Source organism: Staurois parvus, unplaced genomic scaffold (assembly GCF_062004578.1).
Source record: "Staurois parvus isolate SC_StPar_1 unplaced genomic scaffold, SC_StPar_1.0 ptg001475l, whole genome shotgun sequence".
NCBI classification, from domain to species: domain Eukaryota; kingdom Metazoa; phylum Chordata; class Amphibia; order Anura; family Ranidae; genus Staurois; species Staurois parvus.
The window spans coordinates 206,411-230,000 of record NW_028319271.1 but is presented as its reverse complement, the minus strand read 5'-3'; the positions used below and the strand labels follow the sequence as shown (position 1 = coordinate 230,000).

Here is a 23,590-nt window from a genome sequence, read left to right as displayed (position 1 = left end):
GCGTTGAGGTCAGTGGGACGCGATTTGGCTTTGAAGTCAGTGGGACGTGATTTGGCTTTGAAGTCAGTGGGACGCGATTTGGCGTTGAAGTCAACTATCATTATTGGCATCTATTTTTTTTTTTCTATCAGCAAAACGCTGATAACCCTCTTTTCGGTTGATCATTTTCGGCGGCCGTTGTATCAGTGCATCACTATTTTTTATTCCTCATTGTACAACATGAGCCTGAAAACTACACACACGGAAGAAAAATATATTTTAAATAGATCTTAAAAATATTTTCCCAAATATATTGACATATATTTGAAATACGACAATTTTGGCCATTAAATATATATATTGCGCGTTGAAATGCATTTTCATAACAATATATGAAAAATATTTTTAAAACTACATTTTCAAATATACTGTATGTCTTTAAAAATACGTGTAATCCAAAATTTGTAATCCAAATGTAAAAATATATGTTAAAATTACTTTTTTATATGTTAAAAAAAACTGGAGAATATATTAAAAAATATATATATATTTTAAAATATTTTTCATATACTTTATAATGCATAAATAACTTATTTCAACATGTAGTGTGTATGTATGTATGTATGTGTGTATGTATGTATGTGTGTGTGTGTGTGTGTGTGTGTGTGTGTGTGTATATAGTCAGGTCCGTAAATATTGGGACATCGACACCGTTCTAACATTTGTGGCTCTATACACCACCACAATGGATTTGAAATGAATTGAACAAGATGTGCTTTAACTGCCGACTGTCAGCTTTAATTTGATGGTATTTACATCCAAATCAGGTGAACGGTGTAGGAATTACAACATACAACGTGCCTCCCACTTGTTAAGGGACCAAAAATAATGGGACAATTGGCTTCTCAGCTGTTCCATGGCCAGGTGTGTGTTATTCCCTCATTATCTCAATTACAATGAGCAGATAAAAGGTCCAGAGTTCATTTCAAGTGTGCTATTTGCATTTGGAATCTGTTGCTGTCAACTCTCAAGATGAGATCCAAAGAGCTGTCACTATCAGTGAAGCCATCATTAGGCTGAAAAAAACAAAACAAACCCATCAGAGAGATAGCAAAAACATTAGGCGTGGCCAAAACAACTGTTTGGAACATTCTTAAAAAGAAGGAACGCACCGGTGAGCTCAGCAACACCAAAAGACCCGGAAGATCACGGAAAACAACTGTGGTGGATGAGCGAAGAATTCTTTCCCTGGTGAAGAAAACACCCTTCACAACAGTTGGCCGGATCAAGAACACTATCCAGGAGGTAGGTGTATGTGTGTCAAAGTCACCAATCAAGAGAAGACTTCACCAGAGTGAATACAGAGGGTTCACCACAAGATGGAAACCATTGGGGAGCCTCAAAAACAGGAAGGCCAGATTAGAGTTTGCCAAACGACATGTAAAAAAGCCTTCACAGTTCTGGAACAACATCCTATGGACAAATGAGACCGACATCAACTTGTACCAGAGTGATGGGAAGAGAAGAGGATGGAGAAGGAAAGGAACTGCTCATGATCCTAAGCATACCACCTCATCAGTGAAGCATGGTGGTGGTAGTGTCATGGCGTGGGCATGTATGGCTGCCAATGGAACTGGTTCTCTTGTATTTATTGATGATGTGACTGCTGACAAAAGCAGCCGGATGAATTCTGAAGTGTTTCAGGAATATTATCTGCTCATATTCAGCCAAATGCTTCACAACTCATTGGACGCTTCACAGTGCAGATGGACAATGACCCAAAGCAGACTGCAAAAGCAACCAAAGAGTTTCTGAAGGGAAAGAAGTGGAATGTTATGCAATGGCCAAGTCAATCACCTGACCTGAATCCGATTGAGCATTTCACTTGCTGAAGACAAAACTGAAGGGAAAATGCCCCAAGAACAAGCAGGAACTGAAGACAGTTGCAGTAGAGGCCTGGCAGAGCATCACCAGGGATGAAACCCAGCGTCTGGTGATGTCTATGCGTTCCACACTTCAGGCTGTAATTGACTGCAAAGGATTTGCAACCAAGTATTAAAAAGTGAAAGTTTGATTTATGATTATTATTCTGTCCCATTACTTTCGGTCCCTTAACAAGTGGGAGGCACATATGCAAACTGTTGTAATTCCTACACCGTTCACCTGATTTGGATGTAAATACCCTCAAATTAAAGCTGACAGTCTGCAGATAAAGCACATTTTGTTTGTTTCATTTCAAACCCATTGTGGTGTATAGAGCCAAAAATGTTAGAATTGTGTCGATGTCCCAATATTTATGGACCTGACTGTGTATGTATGTATGTATGTATATATATATATATATATATATATATATATATATATATATATATATATATATATATATATATATATACACACACACCGCATGTTGAAATACGTTTTTTTAAATATTGCAAAGTATATGAAAAATATATTTGCAAAATATTTTTCTGAAATATATTGACATATATTTGAAATACTACAATTTTGGTCCGTATTCAATATATTAAAAAGAAAAATTATTTTTATATATATATATATATATATATATTGAATACGAGCCAAAATTGTAGTATTTCAAATATATGTCAATATATTTGGGAAGAATATTTTTAAAATATATTATTCATATACTTTGTAATATTTTAAAAAAAAACGTATTTCACCATGCTGTGTGTGTGTATGTATGTATGTATGTGTGTGTGTGTGTGTGTGTGTATATATATATATATATATATATATATATATATATATATATATATATGTGTGTGGGTGGGTGTATATTTTTATTTTTTTTAATATATTGAATACGGCCCAAAATTGTAGTATTTCAAATATATGTCAATATATTTGAGAATAATTTTTTGAAATGATATTTTTCTTCCATGTGGGTAGGGCCAAGATCAATGCAATAAGGGCATAATAAAAGTAAAAATATAATAAATTATTGATAATATTGGTAGTAGAATTGAGCATCATAGTGAAGTAATAATGACACTCATAATAATAGGAATAATAATGACAATAAAATAATTTGTTGATCATATTCTGAGTACTCTCTTTATTTCACTCTAAGCCCCATAGCAGTCTTTATTATGCCCTTACTGGTATTTTAATGAGTTTCTACCGGTGTTTCTATCTCGTTGCACGGATAAATTCCAAGCTGAGCGATTGAACGAACCTTCGCTGTGCAGAGCTCAGGCTGGCATTCAGATCAGGGAAAGGAGGGAGAGGAAGGACAAAGAAAAAAAACCCACAGGATTTCACAGTGGAAACATTTCTTCAAAATCACATGACGATCTCTCTTCTCTCTAAAACAAAATGCGATAACTGACTGCAGTATAATAACCGCATTTAGTTGCGTATGCATTCGGTGTATTCCCTGTAAGATTTTCTCTGCCTTTCTCACACCTAAGGTCCCCTTTAAACTGATGCGGTGCGGGGTGACTGCAACAGCATTGGCGCGGGTTTGGTGCCCTTTAGCCTAGAGTTCTATTATTTCCTGCGGTTTTGGTGCACTTTCTGAAAGCGCAACCAAAATTGCAGGACCTTTTAGAACTGTATGGGAAAGCGCATGCTAACCCGCACCAAAACCGCGGGTACGCCTGCTCTGCAGTCAGACCACACCGTGTTGGTGTGAAAGGGGCCATATACAGTCAAATACAGTTACACCATTTTGAGAATCCCCTTCAAAAGCTGACTGTATGGGCCAAGTCCTAAGTATCAATGCAGAATTGGGGTGGAAGTATCGGAAATATGTGTAATTGTTTAGAGATCGATCCATGAGAAATCCACTATGTGGCCAAAAGACTGTGGGCACCTGACCATCACATGATCTATATGGGCTTGTTGTTCATCCCACTCCAAAACATTGTTAAGAGGAGTCAGCGCAAAAAATAGACCATTGGTAGTTTGATTGGCAGAGGTGCCCAAAGTGGTTATTTAACCACTAGCCTACCGGGCACTTATACCCCTTTCTTTACCAGGCCAATTTTCAGCTTTCAGCGCTGTCATACTTTCATTGACAATTGCGTGGTCATGCAAGATTGTACCCATATGAAATTTTTATCATTTCTTTGTCACAAATAGAGCTTTCTTTTGGTGGTATGTAATTGCCGCTGGGCACTTTACTGATGGGCACTGATAGGCAGCACTAATGAGGTGGCACGGATAGGCGGCACTGATAGGCAGCACTAATGAGGTGTCACGGATAGGCGGCACTGTCCGTAGGACACAGCGATCACGGAGATCGCTGGCGCGCGCCCCCGGGGGCGCGCATGAGAGCACGTTCTGGGAGGACGTCACATGACGCCCTCCCAGAACTGGCCCGCCGCAGTGTAGCCGTCATTCGGCTATCTGCGGTTGGCAAGTGGTTAAAGGATAGGCATGAGTCGTCTAGTGGCCCACCTTTGTGGCTATAACATCCACCACTCTTGTGGGAAGGCTTTCCACAAGATTTTGGAGGGTGTGTTTGGGAATTTGTGCCCATATAGAGGTCAAATACTGATATTGGATGAGAAGACCTGGCTCAAAATTGGTGTTCCAGTTCATCACAAAGGTGTTCAGTAGAGTTGAGTTCAGGGCTGTGCACAGGACACTCGAGTTCCTCCACACATCACACCTTAATGAGCTTGTTGGACATCCCATTCCAAAGCCATGCCCTTTAATATGGAGTTGCCCCACCTTTGTGGCTATAACATCCACCACTTTTCTGGGAAGGTTTTCTACAAGATTTTGGAGGGTGTTTTGGGGAATTTGTGCGCATTTGGAGGTCACATACTAATGTTGGATGAGAAGACCTGGCTCAAAATTGGTGTTCCAGTTCATCACAAAAGTGTTCAGTAGAGTTGAGGTCAGGGCTGTGCACAGCACACTCGAGTTCCTCCACCCATCACAACTATATGAGCTTGTTGGGCATCCCATTCCAAAACCATGTCCATTAATATGGAGTTGCCCCCCTTTGTGACTATAACATCCTCCACTCTTCTGGGAAGGCTTTCCACATCATTTTGGAGGGTGTCTTTGGGAATTTGTGTGCATTTGGAGGTCAGATACTAATATTGGATGAGAAGACCTGGCTCAAAATTGATCCAGTTCATCACAGAGGTGTTCAGTCTAGTTGAGGTCGGGGCTGTGAACCGGACACTTGAGTTCCTTCACCTATCACACCTATATGAGCTTGTTGTACATCCCACCCCAAAAGATTGATAAGAGAAGTCGGCGCAAAACAAAAGACCATCGATAGTTTGATTGTCAGAGGTGCCCAAAGTGGTTATTTAATGGAAAGGCATGAGTCGTCTAGTGCCCCAACTTTGTGACTATTACATCCACCACTCTTCTGGGAAGGCTTTCCACAAGATTTTCTGGAGGGTGTTTCTGGGAATTTGTGCGCATTTGGAGGTCAGATACTAATATTGGATGAGAAGACCTGGCTCAAAATTTGCGTTCCAGTTAATCACAGTTGTTCAGTAGAGTTGAGGTCGGGGCTGTGCACAGGACACTTGAGTTCCTCCACCCATCACACCTATAGGAGCTTGTTGTACATCCCACTCCAAAAGATTGATAAGAGGAGTCCGCATAAAAAAAAAGACCATTGGTAGTTTGATTGGCAGAGGTACCCAAAGTGGTTATTTAAAAGATAGGCATGAGTCATCTAGTATCAGCCGGTAACGTGCCGTGTTCCTCCACCCTAGAAATTCTGAAGGGACCTCTGCAAACTGGTATATCTTGTTTGTGTTCCTCCACCCATCACTCAATAGGTGGAGTGTAGTGTTTGTGACAGTGATGTCATGTAGGTGGATAACATGTAGCTACATGTCATCCACCAAGATGACATCACTGGGTGACCACAGCCTTAACAGTTGTATGTCCATTTTGACCTTTTTTCCTTTTATTTTGGAAGCATTTTATTGTTGATTCTGAATTAATCTTCTACACTATAATGCTCCTCTGCCGCCGCCTCTTTTCTTTATCGGTGGATTCCCTGTACTCTACCAGAGACCCCTGGTAAGCTCCTCGGCATCCATCGGTCTGTGATCTACGACCACACCCAAGACCCCAATCCAAAACTTATGTGGAGTTCACCCCTCTTATGCAGTAATAACATCCTCTAATCTTCTGGGTAGCCTTTTTACACAATTTCAGAGGGTGTCTTTGGGAATTTGAGCCCATTTGTGAGGTCACTGATGTTGGATTAGAAGACTTGGCTCACAATTGGTGTTCCAGTCCATTCCAAAGATGATCAGTAGGGTAGTGGAAAGTCTACCTACAGCTCTGTGCTTGTTGGACACCCTATGCTAAATCCATGGATTTTAGTATACAGTTGTCCCCCATTGTGAATGTAACATTCTCCACTCTTCTGGGAAGACTTTCCACAAGCTTTTGGAGGATGTCTGTGGGAATTTGTGTCCATTTGTGAGGTCAGGTACTGATGCTGGATAAGGAGACCTCATTCACAATTGTCTTTCCTTACAATTGACACTCAGTAGGGTTGAGGTGGGGGCTCTGTTCAGGACACTCATGTTCCTCCACCCATCACAACTATATGAGCTTGTTGGACATCCCACTCCAAAACCATGTCCATTAATATGGAGTTGCCCCCCTTTTGTGACTATAACATCCTCCACTCTTCTGGGAAGGCTTTCCACATGATTTTGGAGGGTGTCTTTGGGAATTTGTGCCCATATAGAGGTCAGATACTGATATTGGATGAGAAGATCTGGCTCACAGTTGGTATTCCAATTCATCTCAACAGTGTTTAATAGGGTTAAGATCAGGGCTTTGTGTAGGACATTCATGTTCCTCCACCCATCACAACTCTATTAGCTTGTTGGACATCCCATTCCAAAACCATGTCCATTAATATGGAGTTGCCCCACCTTTGTGGCTCTAACATTCTCCACTCTTTTAGAAAGTCTTTCCACAAGATTTTGGAGAGTGTCTGTGGGAATTTGTGCCCATTTCTGAGGTCAGGTACTGATGTTGGATGAGAAGACCTGGCTTGCAAATGTTTTTCCTTTTCATCCCAATGGTATTCAGTAGGGTTGAGGTCAGGGATCAGAACTTGATATCAAATTTACATCCATGGGCATTAATATGGTGTTGCCCCAACTTTGTGGCTATAATATCCTCCGCTCTTCTGGGAAATCCACAAGATTTTGGAGGTCAGATACTGAAATTGGATGAGAAGACCTGGGTCACAATTGGTGTTTTAATTAATTCCAAAGCTGTTCAGTAGGGTTAAGGTCAGGGCTCTGCGCAGGACACTCAAGTTCCTCCACCCAACACACCTATATGAGCTTGTTAGACATCCAATTCGAAAACCATGTCCATTAATATGGAGTTGCCCCACCTTTGTGGCTCTAACATCCTCCACTATTCTGGGAAGACTTTTCACAAGGTTTTGCAGGTCAGATACTGAAATTGGATGAGAAGACCTGGGTCACAATTGGTGTTCCAATTCATTCCAAAGCTGTTCAGTAGGGTTGAGGTCAGGACATAAATACAAACAGAGAGCCAACCAAACTGCCCACATCCTCCCTGCTTGGATTTATATTTTTAAGCAGTTACCGTATTTTTCGCTCCATAAGACGCACCTGACCATAAGACGCGCCTAGGTTTTAGAGGAGAAAAACAAGAAAAAAAATATTCTGAACCAATGGACTGCAGATACAGTACAGGGGATGACCAGAGACTGCGGGCACAGTACAGGGGATGACCAGAGACTGCGGACATAGTACATGAGATGACCAGAGACTGCGGACACAGTACAGGAGATGACCAGAGACTGCGGACATAGTACAGGAGATGACCAGAGACTGCAGACACAGTACAGGAGAGGAGCAGAGACTGCAGACACAGTACAGGAGATGAGCAGAGACTACAGACATAGTACAGGAGATGACCAGAGACTGCAGACACAGTACAGGAGATGACGAGAGACTGCAGACACAGTACAGGAGATGACGAGAGACTGCAGACACAGTACAGGAGATGACGAGAGACTGCAGACACAGTACAGGAGATGACGAGAGACTGCAGACACAGTACAGGAGATGACGAGAGACTGCAGACACAGTACAGGAGATGACGAGAGACTGCAGACACAGTACAGGAGATGACGAGAGACTGCAGACACAGTACAGGAGATGACGAGAGACTGCAGACACACTACAGGAGATGACGAGAGACTGCAGACACAGTACAGGAGATGACGAGAGACTGCAGACACAGTACAGGAGATGACGAGAGACTGCAGACACAGTACAGGAGATGACGAGAGACTGCAGACACAGTACAGGAGATGACGAGAGACTGCAGACACAGTACAGGAGATGACGAGAGACTACGGACATAGTACAGGGAAAATACCAGGGACATAGTACAGATGACCAGAGACTGCAGACAGTGCAGGGGATGACCTGAGACTGCAGACAGTAATGGAGAATACCAGAGACTGTGGACCTTTGGGGAGAGAGGGGGAACGGGTACCTGAATTTGACAGGTACCCGCTCCCACTTCCGCAGAGTTGTCCGTCCTTCTTCCTTCTGTGACCTGGCATGTGTCCCAGAAGACGCCGGACCATTCACAAAGTGCAGCGCTTCTTGCGCATGCGCAGTGGGCACCCGGCTGTCACAGAAGCCGCCGCAGGAAGACTGCAGCGCTGGAGCGAGGAACAGGTAAGGTCCTGCAGGAGAGAAGAGCTGAGCGGCCGGCCCGATATTCTGACATGGTGGCGGCAGAAATACCGGACCGACCGCTTTACATTCGCTCCATAAGACACTCTGACATTTTCCCCCCATTTTTGGGGAGAAAAAAGTGTGTCTTATGGAGCGAAAAATACGGTATATTACACTTGATTGAAATTGGACGCAGAGTGAGATTTGGTAAAATAGTAGGACTCTGTGCAGGACACTTGAGTTCCTTCACACCAAACTCACCAAACCATGTCTTTGTGGAGCTGGCTATGTCTACTGGGGCACAATCCTGGTGGAGCAAAAAAAAAAAAAAAGTCTTCCCCTCGTTCTTGCCAAAACTTTGGAAATGACCAGTGGTCTGAAATGGCTTTGTATGCCTTCGCATTACCAGTACCCTGAAAACACGTGAACACAATATCCTGGAGGGTTGTCAGATGTGGTTGTGATGGTCAGGTGTCTACAAACTCTTGGCCATGTAGTGTAGATTTGCATATTCTTTTCACCACACATGCAGCACGTCATTACACGGGTGAATCTGGTGGCTTGGTGATCCAGATAAGCACTTTTTTTTTTTTTTTCAACCAGCTGTTGCTTTTATAAGATGACCTGCCTGGGTAGTATTTATATGTATACATAGCAGTTTATTCCATTAGCAACTTAGAATGTTCTCAACCTGTGGTTTGCCATGCTAGTATTAGTAACTTAATAAATCTTTGTCTCCAGTTTTGGACAGCAAAGCCATAGATTCTAACCAGCCAATGAATGCACTGATGCGACTAAACCAGATTCGACCTGGCTTGCAATACAAACTGCTGTCTCAATCAGGTCCAGTACATGCACCAGTTTTCACTATGTCTGTTGATGTAGATGGAACCACACATGAGGCCTCCGGACCATCCAAGAAAACAGCCAAGCTTCATGTAGCAGTAAAGGTTAGTGGAGGTGTTGCGTGAACACCCATCAGGTATCTTCATTTTATCTTGTCGGTTGTTTTTGGAATTAATAGACATTTTACAGTTATTAAGATAAATGTATAAGTTCAATAAAAGGGATGCAACACCCGTAATGTGCTGCAGTCAGTTTTTGTACCGTATATATTGGCTGGCACAGTGACTAAGTGGTTAGCACTTCCACCTAGGAGCACTAGGGTTGTTGGTTCAAATCCCAATCATGGCGCCACCTGCCTGGAGTATGCATGTCTACCCGTGCCTGCATGGGATCCCTCCAGTTACTTCAGTTTCCTCCCACACTCCAAAGACATGCTGGTAGGTGAATTGTCTCCTGTCTAAATTGGCCCTAGTATGTGTATGTATGAATGTGAGTTAGGGACCTTAGATTGTATGACCCTCGGGGGCGGGGACTGATGGGAATGTTCAATATATATATATGTAAAGTGCTGCGTATATGGACAGCACTATATAAGTGTGTGTATATATGTGTGTATGTATATGTGTGTGTATATGTGTGTATGTATGTGTGTGTATATCTGTATATATGTGTGTATATATGTATGTGTGTGTGTGTATGTATATGTGTGTGTATATGTGTGTATATATGTAAGTGTGTGTGTGTATATCTGTATATAATGTGTGTGTGTATGTATATAATGTGTGTGTATATATATGTATGTGTGTGTATATATGTAATGTGTATACACACACACACACACATATATATATATTCCAGTAAGTAAAATATAATAGCAACTTGGCTTGGTGCTCAGCAAAGGTCTCCAGTGTACCGCACTCTTATTACTCTTACATTACATATTTTAGATCAGTGGTCTCTAAACTGTGTCCCGGAGGCCAGATGTGGCCCTTTGCTTGCCTTTATCCGGCCCTTGGAGCACCATTCCTCCATTTGACACCAACGATGGGGCACTATTCCTCCCACTGACACCAATGATGGGGCACTATTCCTCCCACTGACACCAATGATGGGGCACTATTCCTCCCACTGACACCAATGATGGGGCACTATTCCTCCTACTGACACCAATGATGGGGCACTATTCTTCCCACTGATACCAATGATGGGGCACCATTCCTCCCACTGACAATGATGGGGCCCTATGCCTCCCACTGACACCAATGATGGGGCACTATGCCTCCCACTGACACCAATGATGGGGCACTATTCTTCCCACTGATAACAATGATGGGGCACCATTCCTCCCACTGACACCAATGATGGGGCACCATTCCTCCCACCGGCACCAATAATAGGGCACCATTCCTCCCACCGACACCAATGACGAGGCATCATTCCTCCCACCGACACCAATGACGAGGCATCATTCCTCCCACCGACACCAATGACGAGGCATCATTCCTCCCACCGACACCAATGACGAGGCATCATTCCTCCCACCGACACCAATGACGAGGCATCATTCCTCCCACCGACACCAGTGACGAGGCGCCATTCCTCCCACCGACACCAATGACGGGGCGCCATTCCTCCCACCGACACCAATGACGGGGCGCCATTCCTCCCACCGACACCAATGACGGGGCGCCATTCCTCCCACCGACACCAATGACGGGGCGCCATTCCTCCCACCGACACCAATGACGGGGCGCCATTCCTCCCACCGACACCAATGACGGGGCGCCATTCCTCCCACCGACACCAATGACGGGGCGCCATTCCTCCCACCGACACCAATGACGGGGCGCCATTCCTCCCACCGACACCAATGACGGGGCGCCATTCCTCCCACCGACACCAATGACGGGGCGCCATTCCTCCCACCGACACCAATGACGGGGCGCCATTCCTCCCACCGACACCAATGACGGGGCGCCATTCCTCCCACCGACACCAATGACGGGGCGCCATTCCTCCCACCGACACCAATGACGGGGCGCCATTCCTCCCACCGACACCAATGATGGGACATTGATTACTCCCACTGACACCAGACATTTTATACTCTCACAGGCAGGGGCGGACTGACAACTCATGGGGCCCCCGGGCAATAGGGGATCATGGGGCCCCTGTGTCCTTGCCCAAACTCAAAAAAGCCTATGAAAAAGGTACCAGGGGCATCTCATGGGGCCCCCTACTGACTCCGGGCCCTCGGGCAGTGCCCGAGTTTCCAAATGGTCAGTCCGCCCCTGCTCACAGGCCAGTCTGACCCCCCCAATGCCTACAGAACAGTAAACCTGCCCTTCGCTGAGATAGTTTGGGGACCCGTGTATGGTGATGCGTGTCAGTAGTAGCATTCACAATACTGTGTTGGCAGCCTCCACTCTGATGTGAAATATCTTCCTTGGCGCTAGCCATTGATTAATCGCGGTGTGACTTTTTCTTTCTGCAGGTTTTACAGGCCATGGGATACCCAACTGGTTTTGACACAGATATGGAGTGTCTTAGTTCAGATGAGAAATCAGATAATGAAGGCAAGAACGAGACAATCTCATCGAATTCCAGCAATAACACGGGGAGCTCCAGTACAGACAGCTCCAACACAGTGGAGGTGAGTGCAGGCCGGAGATAGGAGAGCCAACCAAACAGAGGTCACTGGGCTGCAGATTCTCACACGTGGAACCCAAAAATGGGCCCTTTGGGCATTTGTCCTGGTAATCATTTTAATGAATTGCTGATTAACCCCTCGCCTACCAGGCACTGTCACCCCCTTCCTGCCCGGGCCAATTTTCCGCTTTCAGCGCTGTCGCACTTTGAATGACAATTGCGCGGTCATGCAACACTGGACCCATGTGACATTTTTATCATTTTTTTCACACTAATAGAGCTTTCTTGTGGTATTTAGTCGCCGTTGGGGGGTTTATTTTTTGTGCTATAAATGAAAAAAGAGCAAAAAGTTTGAAAAAAAGAGTTTGCAAACAGGTAATTATTCTCCTTCACTGTTGTGCATTGATGTGGCTGCACCGATGGGCGCTGGCGAGGCGGCACTGGTGGGCGCTGGCGAGGCGGCACTGGTGGGCGCTGGCGAGGCGGCACTGGTGGGCGCTGGCGAGGCGGCACTGGTGGGCGCTGGCGAGGCGGCACTGGTGGGCGCTGGCGAGGCGGCACTGATAGGCAGCACTGATGAGGCGGCACTGATAGGCAGCACTGATGAGGCGGCACTGATAGGCAGCACTGATGAGGCGGCACTGATAGGCAGCACTGATGAGGCGGCACTGATAGGCAGCACTGATGAGGCGGCACTGATAGGCAGCACTGATAGGCAGCACTGATGAGGCGGCACTGATAGGCAGCACTGATAGGCAGCACTGATGAGGCGGCACTGATAGGCAGCACTGATGAGGCGGCACTGATAGGCAGCACTGATGAGGCGGCACTGATAAGTAGCACTGATGAGGCGGCACTAAGTAGCACTGATAGGTAGCACTGGTGAGGCAGCAGTGGTAGGCCTTGATGAGGGGGGACTGACGATTTACTGATATGTGGCACTGATGATGCACTGATATGCGGCACTGATGATGCACTAATGAAATGAAATGGTGTAGCGTTCTATCTATATTAAACATTTCAACAGGTATACATAATATATAGATCAAAATAAGTGTATAAAGATTACATACAAAAATGTGATCAGGGTTCACCCTGAGGAAGTCACGTGGTGAGCGTGACGCAACGCGTAGGTGCCCGGTGACATAGTTCCGGCGGACGCCATCTTGGTATACCCAAATCCATGCAGAGTACACCCATAACGTGGTGTGAATGTTTATGTATATCTGCTCACAAGTGAGTGGAAATTTGGCGTTTTGTTATACACATAAAATAAATCGTGTTACACGATGGAAGATCTTTCTTCTTCTTCTATGGCATTAATGTGATCCATGTGAGTGAGTTGGCTGCATTGCGGTACCTATCTCTTGAAGGGGAACCTGCGATGTTTAGGAGCCACCATTGATGGAGATTTTCTTTGGATATCGTTTATTGAGGAGTTACTGCCCGTGAAGGATCCTGGTGTGATCCGAAAGGCGCGTTGGCCCATTGGGTCCCGGTAAGGAGGTGAGGGGGCATTTTAGCCATTTAAGGATTCACATCGACTTGCACATTCATGCACCGCATCACCTGCATGTCCTTGAAAATCGGATCACATTTTGCAGATTTCCACTTTTACAATTTTTATGTATATTTCATTATACAGTTTTTTTTCTATATATGGATTGTTGAGATTTTACAGTTTTTTTGGGTGATGTTTTTCAGGTGTATATTGTATATTTGAGTTTGAGCACACTTATCACTTTATTCAGGATTTATCCCCATTTTAGGGATACACTGTTTATTGCACTTCTATCCATGTTTCTTTAATCCCAGTTTTGGGATTGGGGGGGCTTTATTTGAATATTCACTATATATTGGGTCCAATATTGGACCAATTTGTTTCATTCACGTCTTTTTCACGTTTTGTGTCACATTATAGTGTGTCATAGATCCCTGGAGGATCAGATCACTTTTTTGTATGTTATGGGTGTACTCTGCATCGATTTCGGTAAACCAAGATGGCGTCCGCCGGAACTACGTCACCGCGCACCTACGCGTTGCGTCATGCTCACCACGTGACTTCCTCAGGGTGAACCCTGATCGCATTTTTGTATGTAATCTTTATACACTTATTTCGATCTATTTATTATGTATATTTATTGACATGTTTAATATAGATAGAGTGCTACACATTTTTATTATTTTATTCACCTAAGGGTATAGAATTTGGTGTTAGCAGCTGTTTGTTATCACTTATTCATTTGAAGCGCAGGAGGATTATTACTTAATATTCACTGATGATGCACTGGTATGCGGCACTGATGATGCACTGGTATGCGGCACTGATGATGCACTGGTATGCGGCACTGATGATGCACTGGTATGCGGCACTGATTGGCGGCACCGACGGGCACTCCTGCTGGGTGGCATTTCTGTGACAGGGTGAGGAAAGTGCAGCCGATAACCGGCAACTGTATTTACATTGTGATCTGCTGTGTCATTGGACACAGCTGATCACAGATCGGGGTAAAGGAGCAATCACAGGTGCCCTTTACCATGTGATCAGCTGTGTCACAATCACAGCTGTTCACATGTAAACTGACATGTCGGTTATCATCAGTCCTTTCCTCACACTCTGTGTCTGTGTGAGGAAAGGAGAGCCAATAACCGGCAAGGTTGTCAGTAAATTGTTCACATTGATAATCAATGCAGCCTATCAGTGGTCACCAGTGCCGCCTCGTCAGCACCCATCAGTGCCGCCTCGTTAGTGATTAAGAAAAATATGTTCTTTGCTAAGTAGGTGCACGTTGGGCACGCTCCTTGACCTCTGTGTCTGTGTGAGGAAAGGAGAGCTGATAATAAGTGCAGCTTATCAATGCTCATCAGTGCTGCCTGATCAGTGCCCATCAATGCAGCTTTTATTAGTGCACATCAGTGCAAGCATCATCAGCGCCCATCAGTGCAGCCTCATCAGTTCCTCCTCATCAGCGCCCATCAATGCAGCCTCATCAGTTCCTCCTCTTCAACGCCCATCAATGCAGCCTCGTCACTTCCTCCTCATCAGTGCCCATCAATGCAGCCTCGTCACTTCCTCCTAATCAGTGCCCATCAATGCAGCCTCGTCACTTCCTCCTCATCAGTGCCCATCAATGCAGCCTCGTCAGTTCCTCCTCATCAGCGCCCATCAATGCAGCCTCGTCAGTTCCTCCTCATCAGCGCCCATCAATTCAGCCTCGTCAGTTCCTCTTCGTCAGCGCCCATCAATTCAGCCTCGTCAGTTCCTCTTCGTCAGCGCCCATCAATGCAGCTTCGTCAGTGCCCATCAGTGCAGCCTCATCAGTTCCTCCTCATCAGCGCCACCAATGCAACCTTTATTAGCGCCCATCAGTGCAGCCTCATCAGTTCCTCCTCATCAGCGCCCATCAATGCAGCCTCATCAGTTCCTCCTCATCAGCGCCCATCAATGCAACTTTTATTAGTGCCCATCAGTGAAGAAGAAAAATAAGTTATTTGCAAAATTTTATCACAGAAACTAAGAAAACTGTTTTTCTTTTTTCAAAATTTCAGGGGTTTTTTTTGTTTGTTTAGCAAAAAATAAAAATCCCAGTGGTGGTTAAATACCACCGAAGGAAAGCTCTATCGGTATTGAAATGGTTAAAAAGGTTGAGAGAGGCTGGGTTTGAGGTTCTCCCGCACATAAAATCTATAAAAGCCTGTCTGTATTCCATCGATCGGGACTTGCTGACATCAGTGAGGTCCTGAAGGACATGAATGTTCGCTTTGATCGGCGCCTCCTTCACCGAGGAGCAGGAATAGTTCACGCTCTACAATTGCAGGAATGATCCCTTTAGGAAGAGCGTAGGGTGACCGGATTATATGAGCCCCTTGCTTGGGTTTCCAGGTAGTGACAGTTTAGTATTAGCTAAGTGCTGCTTTGTAACCGAAGACCAGAAGAACCTGTTTGTGCTGCAGCAGCCGAACGTATATTTATCCCGTCATTAGCCAGCACACTGGTATTTAATCCTTAAAGCTTCCTACCTGAACTCTCCCAAGTGCCCCAGCAGTGTAATGTCAAGAGTCATCTTTGTGCAGTTTCATTGCACAGCGCTCCATGCCAGCCGATAATTGTCAGCTTTTGTCTGATACATCCATCCTACATATCTCCACATTCATCCCACCAGACCGAGATCTGAACTGCATCCTGCACATCTCATTCATCCCACCAGACCGAGATCTGAACTGCATCCTGCACATCTCATTCATCCCACCAGACCGAGATCTGAACTGCATCCTGCACATCTCATTCATCCCACCAGACCGAGATCTGAACTGCATCCTACACATCTCCACATTCATCCCACCAGACCGAGATCTGAACTGCATCCTACACATCTCCACATTCATCCCTCCAGACCGAGATCTGAACTGCATCCTGCACATCTCATTCATCCCACCAGACCGAGATCTGAACTGCATCCTACACATCTCCACATTCATCCCACCAGACCGAGATCTGAACTGCATCCTGCACATCTCCACATTCATCCCACCAGACCAAGATCTGAACTGCATCCTGCACATCTCCACATTCATCCCACCAGACCGAGATCTGAACTGCATCCTACACATCTCCACATTCATCCCACCAGACCGAGATCTGAACTGCATCCTGCACATCTCCACATTCATACCACCAGACCGAGATCTGAACTGCATCCTACACATCTCCACATTCATCCCACCAGACCGAGATCTGAACTGCATCCTACACATCTCCACATTCATCCCACCAGACCGAGATCTGAACTGCATCCTACACATCTCCACATTCATCCCACCAGACCGAGATCTGAACCGCATCCTACACATCTCCGCCTTCATCCCACCAGACCGAGATCTGAACTGCATCCTACACATCTCCACATTCATCTCACCAGACCGAGATCTGAACTACATTCTACACATCTCCACATTCATCTCACCAGACCGAGATCTGAACTGCATTCTACACATCTCCCCATTTATCCCACCAGACCAAGATCTGAACCGCATCCTACACATCTCCCCATTTATCCCACCAGACCAAGATCTGAACCGCATCCTACACATCTCCCCATTTATCCCACCAGACCAAGATCTGAACCGCATCCTAAACATCTCCCCATTTATCCCACCAGACCGAGATCTGAACTGCATCCTACACATCTCCCCATTCATCCCAGCAGACCGAGATCTGAACCGCATCCTACACATCTCCGCCTTCATCCCACCAGACCGAGATCTAACTGCATCCTACACATCTCCACATTCATCCCACCAGACCGAGATCTGAACCGCATCCTACGCATCTCCGCATTCATCCCACCAGACCGAGATCTGAACCGCATCCTACACATCTCCCCATTCATCCCACCAGACCGAGATCTGAACCAAATCCTACACATCTCCGCATTCATCCCACCAGACCGAGATCTGAACCGCATCCTACACATCTCCGCATTCATCCCACCAGACCGAGATCTGAACCGCATCCTGCACATCTCCCCATTCATCCCACCAGACCGAGATCTGAACCGCATCCTACACATCTCCGCCTTCATCCCACCAGACCGAGATCTGAACCGCATCCTACACATCTCCCCATTCATCCCACCAGACCGAGATCTGAACCGCATCCTACACATCTCCGCCTTCATCCCACCAGACCGAGATCTAACTGCATCCTACACATCTCCACATTCATCACACCAGACCGAGATCTGAACCACATCCTACGCATCTCCGCATTCATCCCACCAGACCGAGATCTGAACCGCATCCTACACATCTCCCCATTCATCCCACCAGACCAAGATCTGAACCAAATCCTACACATCTCCACATTCATCCCACCAGACCGAGATCTAACTGCATCCTACACATCTCCACATTCATCACACCAGACCGAGATCTGAACCGCATCCTACGCATCTCCGCATTCATCCCACCAGACCGAGATCTGAACCGCATCCTACACATCTCCCCATTCATCCCACCAGACCGAGATCTGAACCAAATCCTACACATCTCCGCATTCATCCCACCAGACCGAGATCTGAACCGCATCCTACACATCTCCGCATTCATCCCACAAGACCGAGATCTGAACCGCAATCTACACTTCTCCACATTCATCCCACCAGACCGAGATCTGAACCGCATCCTGCACATCTCCCCATTCATCCCACCAGACCGAGATCTGAACCGCATCCTACACATCTCCCCATTCATCCCACCAGACCGAGATATGAACCGCATCCTACACATCTCCCCATTCATCCCACCAGACCGAGATATGAACTGCATCCTGCACATCTCCACATTCATCCCACCAGACCGAGATCTGAACCATATCCTACACATCTCCACATTCATACCACCAGACCGAGATCTGAACCACATCCTACACATCTCCACATTCATCCCACCAGACCGAGATATGAACTGCATCCTGCACATCTCCACATTCATCCCACCAGACTGAGATCTGAACCATATCCTACACATCTCCACATTCATCCCACCAGACCGAGATCTGAACCACATCCTACACATCTCCACATTCAGAATTAGAATAGTTTTTCACATTTTAGAATGGGGTTCCTCAAGACTGTCCATAGTTTTAAAAGGTGCCTCTGGATTGTCCATCATTTTTAAGGGTGCCTTGACTGAAAAAAGGTTGAGAAACACTGGACTAGACTACCACAGAACCAAAGTATCTCAGAAATCTGAAGATGGGCTGTGAAATTATTATCAAAGGGATAAATACAAAAGGCTGACCCGCCGTATACATTGTCTGCGGAGTGTATTTTCTCCAGATACTGTACCGAAGAACATCCTGTATACAAGGCCAATAGCTGACTCCTACCATGATGTAAAAAAGATGAATAATGAATGAAGGATTCTTTTCTAAACTCTCCGCCTGCTTAGCTCACAGATGTTCCATTGACTGTTTACTCGGAGGCCATGCTGCACGGGTTGCTCGATTTAATTTGTGTGCTTGTAGTAATTACTTGCAGCATTTATTAGCACGAAGCTGTCTGCCGCTGTCTTAGGAGCCACTCTAAGTTATCACAACTTCTTATTAAATTAGAGAATAAATAATTCAGTTAAAAGGTTTCGGTTAAAAATCAATGTGTTGGCTTTTACACGGCGCGTAATAATGGTTTAGTTCACAGCACAACATACTGATTTTGGAGTCAATATTTGAATTTTATTTTTTTTACAGGTCCGTACTCAGGGTCCTATCCTTACCGCCAGTGGAAAAAACCCTGTTATGGAACTGAATGAAAAGAGGCGAGGCCTTAAATATGAGTTGATATCAGAGAGCGGAGGAAGCCATGACAAACGGTTTGTAATGGAGGTGAGTAGTAATCATCCAGAGGGGTCAGCACCTCTGAAGTTTCTGGCTTGGAAAGGTTGCAATAAGGACTGGTCTTCCCAAGAAAATCTAATCTTGGGACTTGATTTTGACAAGGTTCTCTCCTCTGGTCCAAGTCAACGGCTAATTCCTCTCTTCAGGTATTAGTCATCTCCTGACTTGTCCCACATATAGTAGTATGAGAACTTCTCATTTCCAGTTTCTTGATGTTTTTCCATAAACCATACTGCAGCCTTTGTCAACCGTTTTGCTAAGAAGGAAACCCCTGAAATAGTTTTCAGGTCTGAAGGAACCCAAATTAAAAATTTTAGACCTACAGCTCATGGTATAGTAGTGGGATCAGTAGGATGTTGATAGTTTTAAATCTGAGTAGAGAATTGGGTTTACTTAATAATCAAGAAACTCTGGGATTCCTCCTGAATAGGGGCTACTGGATAACTAACTTTGGGGATTCCTTTGGAATAGGGTGTTACAGAATAACCAACCTCGGGGATTCCTCCTGATGGGGTTTACTTAATGACCAACTTCTGGGATTCTTCCTGATGGGGTTTACTTAATATCCAACCTCCAGGATTTCTCCTGATGGGGTCTACTGAATACCAACCTCTGGGATTCCTGCTGATGAGGTTTACTTAACCAACCTCTGGCATTACTCCTGATAAGGTTTACTTAACCAACCTCTGGGATTCCTCCTGAATGGGTTTTACCTAGTAACCAACCTCATGGGATTCCTCCTGAATGGGTTTTACCTAGTAACCAACCTCCTGGGATTCCTCCTGAATGGGTTTTACCTAGTAACCAACCTCTGGGGTTCCTCCTGATAAGGTTTACTTAACCAGCCTCTTGGATTCCTCCTGATAAGGTTTACTTAACCAACCTCTGGGATTCCTCCTGAATTGGTTTTACCTAGTAACCAACCTCTGGGGTTCCTCCTGATGAAGTTTACTTAACCAACCTCTTGGATTCCTCCTGATAAGGTTTACTTAACCAACCTCATGGTATTCCTCCTGAATGGGTTTTACCTAGTAACCAACCTCCTGGGATTCCTCCTGATGAGGTTTACTTAACCAGCCTCTTGGATTCCTCCTGATAAGGTTTACTTAACCAACCTCATGGTATTCCTCCTGAATGGGTTTTACCTAGTAACCAACCTCCTGGGATTCCTCCTGATGAGGTTTACTTAACCAGCCTCTTGGATTCCTCCTGATAAGGTTTACTTAACCAGCCTCTTGGATTCCTCCTGATAAGGTTTACTTAACCAGCCTCTTGGATTTCTCCTGATAAGGTTTACTTAACCAACCTCTGGGATTCCTCCTGAATTGGTTTTACCTAGTAACCAACCTCTGGGGTTCCTCCTAAATGGGGTTTACCTAGTAACCAACCTCTGGGGTTCCTCCTGATGAGGTTTACTTAACCAACCTCTTGGATTCCTCCTGATAAGGTTTACTTAACCAACTTCTGGGATTCCTCCTGAGTGGGGTTTACCTAATACCCAACTTCTGGGATTCCTTCTGATGGGGCTTACTTAATAACCAACCTCCGGGATTCCTCTTGATGGGGTTGATTTATTAACCAACTTCTGGAATTTCTTCTGATGGCGTTTATTAATCAACCTCTGGGATTCCTCCTGAATGAGGTTTACTTAATAACCAACCTCTGGGATTCCTCCTGAATGGGGTTTACCTAATAACCAACCTCTGGATTTCCACCTAAATGATGTTCTGATAATGAACCTCTTGAGTTCCTCCAGGGGTTGCTAAGGGACTCCTTGAGAACAGAGCTTCTCAAGAAACCCCCTGCAACCTCTGCAGAAAGCTCAGGGTTCCGCGGAACCCTGGTTGAGGCAGGCTGCCATACTTTGGCTACAGAGAGAAGAGGGGTATCTTGAGCTTAGGACAGTAGAGTTCAATATTATCAATAGCCTTGATCCAACCATTTTTTATGGGGTTATCGGCTTTGGTCCACATTAACAGCTAATGTTTCTGTTAAGGTGTCTGGCATCCCTGGCTTGTCCCACATCTAGTGGTAAGAGGACCCATCATTTCCAGTGTGTTGTTTTTCTACAGTTGTATTACTATAGGGAGCAGAAGGACATCTTCAGCTTAGGACATCAGAACTCAAAAGTATCAGTAGCCTTGATCCAACCACTTTTGATTGGGTAATTGGCTTTCGGCCCAAGTCAGCTTGGCAGGGTTGTGACCCCCTACTAAGAGTGGTCAGTCAGCGCTCTTTAATGTGATATTGGTAACATCGTGGATATAGAACGGTCCTCCAAAAACAGCCCGGAAGAGTAACAGAAAATTGTCTAAACCGCCTCCTAAATATTGGCTTCAGACCCTCCAATACGAATTAAGAAAGCTGGAACTCGCAGTAAAATACCCCGGAACATCGTGACTGCGCTCAGCTCTGCTGAGGTCACATTTGGAATGCCTGGTATCCGGGTATAGTGTCCAGCTGCTATTTGTTTTAGTATCAGCGTTCTTTTTCTTTTCTCAGCGCAGGTTTTTGGGGCTATATTGATAATTATGGACAAAGCTTCCTCAAAAAGCGAACATGCCACAGCTTTAAATGTGATATTCTAGATATTGCAGTCTTTTTTTTGTTACAGAATGAGTAGGTGGAAAAATATTTTATGGTTGGAATTAAATTGATTTACCCCGGGCCAAATTTAGCAGTATCAGCATGAGCTGGTAAACGCAGCAATAACTCTATGACTAATTTGCATACCTAATTATTTCTACATTATTCTAGAACTCTGCGGATCCTATCTGGTATACGCTTTCAATAAAAACACTGCTCTGTATTTATTGTTGGCTGACAAATGCAAAAAGAAAAAAAAAAGTGGTGTATGTATGTGAATATGTATATGTGTGTGTGTATGTATATATATATATATATATATATATATATATATATATATATATATATATGTATGTATATACATATATATATATATATATATATAATATATAATTTTTTTTTCTTTTATTTTTTCTTTTATTTTTTAAATTTTGTGTGTGTGTATATATGTGTATGTGTGTGTATATATATATATATATATATATATATATATATATATAGAGAGAGAGAGAGAGAGAGAGAATAAATATATATAAAGAAAAAAATATATTTAGAGAGCGAGCGAGAGAGAAAAAGAAATATATATATATATATATATATATATATATATATGAAAAAAATAAACATGTGTATGTATGTATATATATATATGTGTGTGTGTATGTATGTATATATATATATATATATATATATATATATATATACAGTGAGGAACAGAAGTATTTGAACACCCTGCGATTTTGCACGTTCTCCCACTTAGAAATCATGGAGGGGTCTGACATTCACATTGTAGGTGCATTCCCACTGTGAGACAGAATTTAAAAAAAAAATTCAGGAAATCACATTGAATGATTTGTAAAGAATGTATTTGTCTTGCACTGCTGAACAGAAGTATTTGAACCCCTGAGAAGATCAGTGTTAATATTTGGTACAGAAGCCTTTGTTTGCCATTACAGAGGTCAGACGTTTCCTGTAGTCCTTGACCAGGTTTGCACTGCAACAGGGATTTTGGCCGACTCCTCCACACCGATCTCCTCTAGATCTGTCAGGTTTCGGGGCTGTCGCTGAGCAACACGGAGTTTCAGCTCCCTCCAAAGATATTCTATTGGATTTAGGTCCGGAGACAGGCTAGGCCACTCCAGAACCTTGATATGCTTCTTATGGAGCCACTCCTTGGTTCTCCTGGCTGTGTGCTTCGGGTCGTTGTCATGTTGGAAGACCCAGCCATGGCCCATCTTCAATGCTGTGACTGAGAGAAGGAGGTTGTTGCTCAAAATCTCACAATAATTGGCCCCATTCATCCTCTCCTTAATACAGTGCAGTCGTCCTGTCCCCTTCGCAGAAAAGCACCCCCCAAAGCATGATGTTACCGCCCCCATGCTTCACAGTAGGGATGGTGTTCTTGGGATGCAACTCATCCTTCTTTTTCCTCCAA

The 23,590-nt window shown here is 44.5% G+C and overlaps 1 protein-coding gene across 5 annotated transcripts in view; it reads left to right on the top strand.

The window, feature by feature from the left end:
• Nucleotides 1-23,590, top strand: part of STRBP (spermatid perinuclear RNA binding protein) — a 230,064-nt gene that overhangs the window by 184,232 nt on the left and 22,242 nt on the right. For 4 of the 5 annotated variants that reach the window (XM_089662431.1, XM_089662433.1, XM_089662430.1 and 1 more), the window contains exons 13-15: nucleotides 9,420-9,628; nucleotides 12,019-12,177; nucleotides 19,423-19,557. In XM_089662431.1, the coding sequence (XP_089518557.1) occupies nucleotides 9,420-9,628; nucleotides 12,019-12,177; nucleotides 19,423-19,557 (503 nt within the window). The remainder of the gene's footprint in view (nucleotides 1-9,419; nucleotides 9,629-12,018; nucleotides 12,178-19,422; nucleotides 19,558-23,590) is intronic. The other variant, XM_089662435.1, reaches the window with a different exon arrangement.